General features: G+C 38.3%; 2 protein-coding genes across 2 annotated transcripts; both read right to left on the reverse strand.

Annotated features, from left to right (window-relative positions):
• Positions 1–179: 179 nt before the first annotated feature.
• Positions 180–3,056, reverse strand: si:zfos-905g2.1 (uncharacterized). Its single transcript, XM_056270706.1, has 4 exons — positions 2,414–3,056; positions 847–1,050; positions 385–521; positions 180–269 (listed from the first exon to the last, which is right to left on the reverse strand). The coding sequence occupies exons 1-4, from the start codon at positions 3,054–3,056 to the stop codon at positions 180–182; spliced, it is 1,074 nt and encodes a 357-aa protein (XP_056126681.1).
• Positions 3,057–6,235: 3,179 nt separating this feature from the next.
• Positions 6,236–10,060, reverse strand: LOC130104200 (uncharacterized). The gene is made up of 6 exons (XM_056270668.1): positions 9,663–10,060; positions 9,026–9,156; positions 7,794–7,952; positions 7,574–7,636; positions 7,432–7,491; positions 6,236–6,302 (listed from the first exon to the last, which is right to left on the reverse strand). The coding sequence occupies exons 1-6, from the start codon at positions 9,910–9,912 to the stop codon at positions 6,246–6,248; spliced, it is 720 nt and encodes a 239-aa protein (XP_056126643.1). The 5' UTR covers positions 9,913–10,060; the 3' UTR covers positions 6,236–6,245.
• Positions 10,061–11,675: the final 1,615 nt, after the last annotated feature.

Genomic DNA, 11,675 nt, shown 5'->3' on the forward strand with positions numbered 1-11,675 from the left:
ACAGGTGTATGAACAAAAAAAAAAGTGTTAATATATGGATTTATTAAGAACAAAAATGTTAATATATTATGTATTCAAAACTTCTCTTTCCTTAGAAACATAGCAGCCATAGAAAAGAGAAACACAGCTGTTGCACTTCAGTTCTGAACTAAAGTTCTAGAGTTCAAGAGTTCAGATGATTAATTGAAATGAAGTATGTGTGTATCGGGATTACAACACAAAACAGACCCTCGTGAGTATGAAGGGTCATTTTTTGTGTCTCCTTCAACCTGAAATAAAGCACAGAAGCACTGTTTTAAACATGTGTTTTGCCCCTTAAACTACTGAACGAGAGTATATTATGTAGGTAAAATAAGTCCCAGCCGGCATGATGGATAAACGCACCTCCTTTGGCAGATATGATGTTTTTTCAGTTCTTTTCTTGAGGTTTTTGGTGATGTTGTTGATCACTCCAAGACACTGTGCCCATGACACACCCCTCACGCCGACATCAAACTGTGGGTACATCTCAGCCAGGAACTCTGAAACATACAAAGTGTATATATATTTTTCATTTCCATTTAGAAATGCTAATGGTGCACAAATTCAAGTTTGGAAATAAGCTCTCCTGGAAAAAAACGTTTATGCATAAAAAGTCTATCATATTTTTTTAATTCATCATTGCCATGCTAAATTAAAATCTTTACCTTGATACTTTTTTGCACACAACATGACTTTGCACATAAAAAAAAACAATCTACAGATTAATATTTAATTTGAAGTCGATAAACAAATATTTCTGGATAAGCATCTCATATTACTGAGCGTTTCATGGAGAAAAACGAAACTCGAAGGGACTGCACTTACCTCGAAGGGCTTCTATTTTGTTAGGGTCGAGTTGCTGGATGCCCTTTGCGGGGTTGCCTGTGACCGCACTGCAGGACAGTGTGCTGATGGGGAAGAGAGCGTGAAGCACCGGCTCCACAGCCTTCTGCGGCTCCACCTCCTTAAACACCTCCTTGTACACGGACAATGGGATCCACACTTTACGCAAGCCGCTCCCGATCATTACTGAGGGAAAAAGGCCATTCACTAATCAATTTCTTACAAGATTGGCACTTAAACTGAAGTTATTGAAGGAACTTTTTGTTATTTTTATATTTAAGTAAAAAATGTGAGTATAAGCAACAGTTTGGCATACATTTTAATTTAGTGTGTAGTGCCCTTCAAGCAGTCGGAAATATCGTTATTACGAATTCTGAGCATGCGAATGATTGAGCAAACTGATATTTACAAGTGGGAAACCTCTAGACCAGCCACTGATAGCCAGAGGGGGTCCGCAAAGTAATCTGCTGTAGGTCTACCAGACTAAATAGACTATATTTAGCATTTTTGTATCATCTAAATTAAAACATGCTGCTTATATTCCAAAATAACTTGTATAATGCATTTAATGTCCAAAAAATAGACACTTACGTTTTTATAGACATTTTTTCATGTCTGTGCTACAAGTATTTTTGAATGTAATCTTAATTGAATGTTTTTTGTTGTTGTTGTTTTTCCTCTGAACAACTTGCGTTTGACCCAGTGCGACTAATCAGCTGCAACTTATTGTCCATAAAATTATATATTATTGAAAAGTGCGCATTTACTTTTATATTTACAGATTTTTGTCAATAAAACGAGCATACTGTGTTCATTACTCCCACCCACATTCACTTTGGGTTTATTCACTGTTATAATCATGTGAAATCATGGAAAATGTTCTACCCTGTGGGCAATGTTCCCTCTAATTTTTTTTCTTGCTGAGCAAAACTTTTTTCTATTGGGTGGACATTTTTCGCCACCTGAGCAAAAATATTCTTTATACCTGACCTGTACAGCATAGAGGGAACATTGCCTGGGTCCCTGGCCCCAAAAGGTTTGAGAACCCCTGTTCAGGCGATACATAAGTGGAAGGGGAGTTAAATGTGATCCATCTACACATTCATCTATAATATACATCTCAAATAATAGATCTAAATATAGAGATCAGTTATCAGAAGTTTGGAGTGAATGGTGTTAATCAATCAACTTTCACAGTTTGCTTAATATTTAATGTGCTTTCACAAAGGGAGTTTAGTTTGGAACGTTTAGTTCTACATTTTATTCTGATAATCCATGTCACAACACGGAAGAAAAGCTGTCAACTACTTGCGTTTAACTGCAAATTATCAGTGAAGGCCAGCTATATCATTAAAAGTAAATCAATACTTTTGTTGAAAATGGAATCTTTTTTGAGCATAAGCCAACATGACTTCTAAGATGACATTTAAAAAAAAAGATAATTACCTTGTATCATCTCAAACAGTCTTATTTGTCATGGACCTCAATACCCTATCATGACACACTGCCCACCAAGTAATCACATCATACTGTCAAGTCCATATCCTACCTTTGGGGTCCTCCTGAACCTGAAGTGTGGCCTCTTTATTGTTGGGCATCTTCTCCAATTTAACTTTCTCCTCATCCACCGGAGCCAAGCCGTTCTCTCTTTGCTGCTGATGCATTGGGCCCGTGTTGCACGAAGAGCTTTTCTTCACTATCTGGGATGGCTGTGGATCATCTGTTGTCTCGTCTCCGAATGGCTTTAACGCGAGTAAAGCAGGATCAGGAGTTTGAGATTGGCGCTGGGATCCATTATAGCGTCCCCGACGTCCACGTCCACGCCCCCGTCCCCTGCCCCGGCCTCTGCCTCTGCCTCGTCCCGCACCAAGAGGCTTGCCCGACTGAAGGCTGTTGTCGTCAGCTTGCTGGAGACCCGTCCTGTCCGGCCCTCGCTTCCAAGGAGGGATCCACCATGGGTTTGTCTGGACTGCCGGACCAAGATGCTGGGCCAAAGAGCTGGACACCTGTCCATCTTCAACAGGTGGAGACGCCTGTCTCTGAGAGATGTGGGACACATTATCAGCTAAAATTAATGACAAAAACACTCTTGGTGAGTATCCCCAAAAAAGTCCTTTTGAATAACCAAGCAGGTTATTCCGACTGGGTCTAAATTTTGCCAATGTGAGAGGCAGGATGGAGACCTGATACATGCTCTAAGGTCCTGCTCCAAAATACAGGAATTTTGGTTGATGATTATATTAAAAAGTATCAGGATTGTGCATTTTTGACCCAAGTATTTATGTACTAGGAGATACATCCTTTTTACGCTCTAATGTTGAGACGAACAAACGGATCCAAATAAAGACTAGAATACACTACATGACTTTTGCACAGATTTTTGTCTCGAATTGCAGTCGGTTGCCAAAAATCAGAGCCACTGTCAGCAGGTCGCATATTTCAAAGAAAATAGGAGTAGTTTATGACACGAGTCAAGGCTCCTGCAATCTTCCCTGTGATTTCTTGTACTGCACATACAGAAGAGAGAAGCATCTCTGATGTGTTTATGCGATTCATTTATATTAAGTTGTGTTTGTGTAATGTGCATCTTTGTTCTTATTTTTTAATAACAAAGAAAATAATGACAAAGATTTTTGTCTTCGCCACTTTGGCCTAAATGTCTGCATTCCTTTTTATTTTATATTTTGTTACCCAAGGCTTTGTTTTTAAAATAGGGACATTAGTTTGGCTGTAATGCTCAGTCACTTGTAAAATAGTAAAAACCAACATGAGAAAGAATCGTGATAATAGTTATAAGTTTGACTTCTACCCACTCCGTTTCGAGCAATAGATGGAATTATTTGTTAAAGTTTGATGAAAGTATGATGAATTTAAAGGCTTGTATAGATTAATCAAAATACTTCGTATTGCCTTGTCATGTGTAATTATATATTGCTCGAAATAAATAAAGAAAAAAAAGAGAGAAAAAAAAGAATTGTGATAAAATCGTGATTTTCCCAAAAAAATCATTTATGATATCTTTGCCATATCGCCCACCCCATGATAGCCTGGGAAAACCCAGACAACTTCCGGCAAATTTAGATTTGCTTTGCAAGTTAGTCTGGCAAAGAGCTCATTCAAGCCCATTTCCAATCCGTCGAAATCACGGCACCAATCAGAAACGTTGGGGCGGGCTTTACACGATGACGACAGCACAGCGACGGAACTAGGGGTGTGACGGTTATAGTTGAACACCGTCATTAGAACTCTATAAACGCCAAAACCATGTTATTAAAAAAGAATTCACAAAAAAATTGTATCATAGAGAATGTTTAAATACTAATATCAGCTTATGAGGGAAACGGAGGCGGAGTAAAGCCTTGTTTATACTCGACGCGTCCGCACGAGCGCGAAGGTGCGCGCGGCAAAAATGATGCGTTCGGTGCGCAAGACCCCATTTCGCCTGGCTGTGTGCACGGCTTTTTTTTGTAACAGCGCTGCGTCCGAGGATGAACGACCTCAAGCCGAATCTGCCCGAGCATGCACGTGTCACTCTCACCGCACCGGCACCCAGTTTGCGCGTCTAAATTGCAAAGTTCATTGCAAAAGTTTTTTTTGTTAAAGGAGTCATAATGTAGTATTAACTTTGATACCCACGCTCTATTATAGTCATTTCATGCCCTTCCAAAAAAAGAAAAATTGGAAAAAAATAAACAGAGCTCGTTTGACCCTTATTTCTGAATGCATTATTGTCTCGCGAGATCTGATGCGAGGTTTTGGCTGTCGTGGACGGTCATTTTAATAATGCAAATGAGGGGCGCGTTGATTGGTGGCAGGAAGGAGGGGGCGGCTTGACACCGCAGGTAACTTCAGCATATCATTCCAAAAAGAGATCATGGCGCAAGTTGTTAATGAACCCGACCTGGCCGCGACCTACGGGATTCAACCGTATATGTTTGAGCCAGACTCTGAACCAGAGCTGGAAACGGAAGAGGAACAACAGTCAATTGAAGGACGTCTACATCAACATGTCTCTGAATGGTAAAGACCATTTTTTTGACTGAGACATACATTAACATCAGTAACGAGCTGAAAAGGTTTTTTGCTATTTTCTCCCACATAAGTTTAGCTTTAATTTAATGTAGATTACATTAACGGAGATGTAGTCTACTTTATTTTCAGCTTACAGTGGTTATAGAGATTAACGTTTGCTATAATGTGTTGTTTTTGCCTTTTTTGACGTTGTGTTTTTTTAGATATTTAATAAATTTCATCTGCAGACATGTAACGTTATGTTTTTCTTTATGTTTATTAATTCTTGACTGTTTTTTAAATGTATCTATCCTTATCTATTATATAAAAAAATCAATACAATGATATGTTGTCATTGTTATATTATTTCCGATTATATTAAATAATAGCTGTATCATTTTCTAGTCTGTTTATCACTGAGGGAAAACTTCATAATTGCCAACTTCGCCTGATATTGCCCCAAATTTGTAAAAGATTCTTTTGTGAAATGTTTAGCGCAGACACCTAACGTTGAGCAAGTTGAGATGGTTGTTGGAACAGCGTCATTAAAAATAAATTTCACCCACTTGTCCCTTGTAGTTTGGTCAGTTTTGGGTAAAGAAAAAACATTAGAATGTGGATTATGACAGTCAACCACAGAGCAACTCACGTGTGCACTACGTTTCTGCATCTTTCTTGACTGAATATGATGGGGAGAGGGGCAGGGCGGGCCTCCTCTGCGGTGTCCATATATGGTATATCCGGCCCCGTCTTGACGTCAAGTCGGGGGAGAAATTAAATCTCGTATTTGAGTGCGCGTGCACGTTGGCTAGTTTAAGAACCCTGGGGTAAACAAACGCTTCACTTTTGAATATCGGCTTCCCGGCCAATGTATAATCGTTAGTCAATCATAACATACATTGATTCTCATGGAAAAGTGAAAATTGCACATTATGACTCCTTTAAGGTTTTGTTTACTGTGTGTGATTTATTTAATAGAAAGCACATTCACTTCTAGTTGTCTTACTGTTAATTTTAAATAAACGTAGAGCAAGTAGCTAATCAGTGTGTGCTCGTTTATTCAAACTGAGTTGTTCTATAACAGACGAACGTCGCTCTGCATACGTCATCTCCTTCATCGCTCTGATTGGTTTTAGGTCTATCCAATTGCGCCCAGAGGCATTTGAGCTATGTCCGTTGGTGACGCCCCTCTGGAAATGATTTGTCTATGAAGCTTTGCCAGACCATAACTCAGTTACAACTGAGAATGGTCTGGTTTTAACCAGGCTAACCCCATGCAGGACGCAAAATTGATTTAGGTGAGACCGAATGAAATCCCTCAACTGTGCATAAGAGTGACACATCAACAACAACACACAGTGGTAAATGGTTTACATACGAACCTTTGAAGCATTCTTCAGTCTTGCTGAGCTCCTTACATAAGACGGCTTTAGGAAAAGACAAAAGATTCGACAAGATTCAAAAATCTCACATAAAAGGTCTGTACAGGCATGCTGTCATTGAGTGCATCAGTAAAATATAGATATGGTCAGTCTCAGGGCTCGACAATCTGATTTTTTTTTCTGCTGGCCTAGTCGCTGCAGAAGTTCATTTTAATTTGCTCTGGTGACGCTTTTACAGGGCCTGGGGCAAAAATTAAACATTTATAGCATCATCTTTTTAAACTAAAACGTGATTTATTTTGCTAAATATAAAAATTATATCACAATACACATCTAATATTTTAGCTTTTTAAGGGCTCATATTGTGCGATAGCAGTTGTAAAACCCTCTAACACAAAGGTCTTCAACCCTGCTCCTGTGGATCCACTGTCCTGCAAAGTTTATTCCCAACCTGCTTCAGCACACCGCTCTGCAATGTTCAAGCCATCATGAAGAGCTGGTTCAGAAGTGTTTAACGCTTTTTACACCTGGTCACTTAAATCCGATCGCTCAAACCACTTCAGGAGGTGGTCTGGTCTAAACCAGACAAGTGTAAAGGTATCTGGTTGTTGAAAGCACATGTGTCAGTTTTACTCCTCCCAAAATGATAAAAAATAAACTAGTGAGAGCGTGTTATAGCCAGATGTGACAGCACTACTGCAGACCAGTAGAGTATCTGTTAGAAGTAGTGAGACTATGATCTTACCAGTGCTGATGCCGCTCTCTCTCCTATTGTCTTTGATCTTGAAATTAGCTGATAAATAAAATGCAGCTCATATCGGTAGCTTTCGTTGATGTGAACTCCATTCATTTTACATATAGAACAGGAATTGAATATCGGATTAATATCTGTTTTGCGGAGACACATTTATGCTGCCAAGTGTGAATGGAACCGTTTTAATAAATCAGATCAGTATCCGATCAGTAAAGACGCATGAGGTGACCAGGTGTAAACAGACCCTTTGATTAGGGTCGGACCTGAACTCTTCAGGACAGTGGGTGAGCAGGAGGGTTGAAGACCTCTGGACTAACATAATTGGCAGCATGAATTGGGCAAGTGGCAGTTCTGTCAGCTAGCCCTTGGTCATCCTTATTGTCAAGCCCTGGATCACTGAGGTTAAAAGGTCTACAGCACCTCATTTGACATCTGTATGTCAATCTTCTGTTCAAGCCTCTGCACTGCTGCATGCAGGAACTGAAAGACAACAAACAGATGAGATGAATTAAAAAGACCTAGATTCTGAATGCGTTATAAAGTTGAAAACAGAAGCTCTTACCCTACAATAGTTCAGGACCTCAAGCAGCATATTCTGCTGGTCCTCCCCGACAGCAGATTTGCTCTGGTTTAGAAGACAATTCGGACGTTAATGAAAAAGGAAACTGACCTTGATCTGTGTAACAGTTTATTGGTGAATTGGGTAAGTTATGCATAGAATGGGCACTTGCATGAACGTAAGTAAGTAGTGTCAACATCAACACTTATTATGAGACTCAAACCTGTTCTGGTGCATTTGGAAATACTGGAGGCTCCATGGCAGCTAAAGGGCTGATTGCCATGTTCAGTCCAGACATCTCTACAGGACCTCTGGCCGAATCACACGGAGGCACAGCTTGGTAAAATGTGTGCTCCTCAGAAGGGAGTCCTACGTTCATGTCCTTTGGAAGAGAATGATCATTACTGGCATGAGCAAAACAAATGATCTGATTCTCCAAGTTAAAAGATGTTTACTCTTACTCATCCTCATGTTGTTCCAAACCAATTCAAATTTCTTCCCTGTAATTAATTTTGTTACTGAAATCTATGACAAAAATAAATAAAAAATTGTACGTTGATGACATTTTATTCCATAACTAAGACGAGATGATGATGAGACAACACCAATGTCATTAAACAATAACTGACTATTGCAACATGCAATATCATTGATTAAAAAAGATAAGACTAAAATGTAGTTTGTAAAAAATAAAAACTTTACCAAATTCTCTGTTTTTGTTGAATAAAAGCAATCTGGCAACCATGTGCACACACTCTCTCTACTAGGGATGTGCGAGACTAGTCGATTAAATGATACTGCTGCTGCTGCTAGTTGACGTGGAAATACTATCATCAAGTAATACCAAATTTCATACATTTTTTTATATTAAAGGGTTAGTTCTCCCAAAAATGAAGTTTCTGTCAGTAATTACTCGCCCTCATGTCGTTCCAAACCCTTCGTTCATCTTCGGAACACAAATGAAGATATTTTAATGATGTTTTCACTACATTTCTGGGCCTTGAAAGTTGCAATGACATTGCTGCCTATGGCTGGTTCTTAAACCTCTCGGATTTCATCAAAAAGAACTTCATTTGTGTTCCGAAGATGAACGAAAGTCTTACGGGGTTGGAACGACACGAGGGTGAGTAATTACTGACAGAATTTAAATTTTTGGATGAACTAACCCTTTAAAACAACAGAAAAAAGACTGCTGTTTTTGGGACATCAAAGTCCCAAAAAGACATTTTGGGAGTGAATGCAAAAGCATTATATGTTTCCTCCCATCTCCTATTATTATTATTATTTTTTCAATCTCTATGTCCCCTCAGGGGCTCTGTAGAAACGAATGACCCATAAATTATGACAATTTAATCACTATGAATGTAATGATATGAGCATCTGGCTTAGTTATTTTTCCATTTATTAACTGCTAAACTTTTCATGAAAGAGAGAAGGAGGGCTGTGGCACAATACCCCGTGTGCGGCACTACAGTCAGGACTCTGTTTTGGGCCCTGCTCATCCAGAAAGGTTTGTTTGCTCTCATGGTGTCCTTTTAAACTCCTCCTGGGAGACTGTTTCAGGGGCGCATAATCCTCCTGGTTTTCTGAGACAGACAGTGAGGAAAATATGTAACTGACACAAATCTGTCCATACACAGATAAGTTACTTAATGTTACTCTGCATTAGATACGAAATAAACCATATGACATTTAGGCTATATAAAAAAAGTTGGAGCAAAACATTTAAAGGAAATGTGTTGGGTTCTAAGTGATAAAACAATATAGTGTTGTATAGTAAGTGTGACACGTTGTGGTTGTTAAAAATTAGTGTTTGACATGGTTAATGTGATGAACTACCGTTAGCTGAGTTACACATGTGTGAATTTGAGGAGAACTGACTTCATCTAAGTTAACGGTAACTTAACGTTACCAAAAAAAAAAATCACCAGAACACTATTGCAAAATGGCTCAGAAAAGTGAAGAAGATATGCTAGCATAAAGCAATTGTTTTCTTTAAAACCTTGTACTATAATGTCTTTAGATTTGATATGTAGGCAGACAGAGAGATACAAGATTTTAAAGAATCAGATGTAGGTCAAACAAGCCAAACCTCGCTCTCGGATGTTTCTTCTGCTCCATGTAGAAGCTCTGGATGAGCAGGAGAGTTCATCATCATCATCATCATCATCATCATCATTTGAGTTATCGGACTCGACAGGAGCGAATATACTCAGATCCATCTCAGTTTCTGGATCTTCTTCTTCCAGCTTGACAATGATACATTGATTTGTTCCGTCCTCATCGCTTTTTGAGCAACTTTGAGGGCGCGAGTCAGCGCCAGAATGAAGCCTAGCCTTCATTTTCAGTCAGGACGCGAACAACTATCGAGGATTTTCCAGAGTAAAGTCTTGTTTGATCCTCACCAAATAATTAGCAGATTGATTTTAAGTTTAAGACAGGCTCACGTTCATTCGGACTGCAGCTGCCGCGTTTGAGTAGCTGATTGTGTGTGTGTAAGTTAGTTAGTTACTAGATTTCAGTTGGGATTGGCGGATGGATCTTCAAATAGTAATACTGATACTGACGTAAATACTCGAGGGTATTTCCAAATACCCTCATTTAATGATAACGATGTAAATTTCAAAGTGGTTATTTTAATCATTGTTTAGCATGAAATGAGTGCATATCACAAGTGGTGGAATTAAAATAATGAAATGTCGGCGAGTAGTTGTGCAGGACAGGAACTATTTCCCCTTCCGCTGAGCACACATTCACGAGCAGCAGTTTGCCAGAGATACAGTCATTTCTCTTTTCTTCACTAAATAATGACCCAGTTAATTTGGCCGTTTACTACAATAGGTTTTCTATGGAAGCCTGTAAAAAAAAGGTAATTGCGACTTATATTTTAACATTTCTGTCTTTCTCGCAATTCAGAAGTCATATCTTTAATTTGTCTTGCAATTCTGAGAAGAAAGTGGGATTTATGAGATATAAACTCGCAATTGTATAAACAATAATTAGAATTTTGAGATAAAAAGCCACAAATAGCCTACCTTTAAAAAAAAAACAAAAAAAAATTATTCCGTGGTGGAAGCTTCCTTTTTTGTGTGTGATTTTTAACAAATAATTTTATTTAAAATCATTCAATAATTGATCATTTGTGTAATTGTTGTTATTAATGATATGGAATATTATGAGAATTTGAATTTGAATTCTTATGACAATTGGCGTAGATAGACCAACACTAAACAAGCATCAACCAAATTATCATTGAATAATGTTGAAATTTAACATTGATTCTTCATCAGGTTTGCACCCTGAAATAATGTTATTTCAACGATGAAAAGTAGGCCTATATCAAGATGGACATAAAAATCAATATTTGTTCAACTTAAATTAAATCACTTGTTTAACATTTAATCAACATAATATCAAATCCTATTGCTTTGTGTATAGCAGGATTATATGCCAGTTTGCCCAATTGTCTTTTTAATTTTCTCCTTTCAATCAGACAGACACCATGTAGGGCCACAATTATTATGGTTTTGATTCAAAAAGTCACTCAAAGTAAACAGCCTACATTTGCATGTAAACTGAAGGATGTTATTTATTTATGCCCCCACACTGTTTGAACAGGATAACATCACATTCAGAAAAAAATGCATTTCGTGGTGACTTTAAAACATATGGAGCTTAAAATACAATATAGTAGGCCTACAGACTATAATAAATGAATGACAAAGTGACAATTACATGGATTTGTTATACAACGTATATCATAATGTAATTTATAAAGCAAATACCAGAAGAAGAGTCTGGAAAACCATGACAATATCTGGAAAAACACGACAACCTGAACCTGATCTGTAAAATGGATGTAAATGGAAACACACCAACAAAGACAGAAACAGCGCAGTACTACAGACTGAAACATTACTATGAATAGCATTTCTCTAAACTCAGGGGTTTCCAACACAAGCCATTCCCCCAAGCCGTTCACGAGCTTAACGAATACATTTTTGCACCGTCACAGCAAAGATAAACTATCAGACCTCCCTTTTCTCAGCTTTCACTTGCTGTTGTAAAATTGATAATAAAAAACAAGTTAGAACTTCACAATGTT

This window comes from Rhinichthys klamathensis, unplaced genomic scaffold (assembly GCF_029890125.1).
Source record: "Rhinichthys klamathensis goyatoka isolate OS25496 unplaced genomic scaffold, OSU_Roscu_1.1 h1tg000305l_1, whole genome shotgun sequence".
Lineage (NCBI taxonomy): Eukaryota > Metazoa > Chordata > Actinopteri > Cypriniformes > Leuciscidae > Rhinichthys > Rhinichthys klamathensis.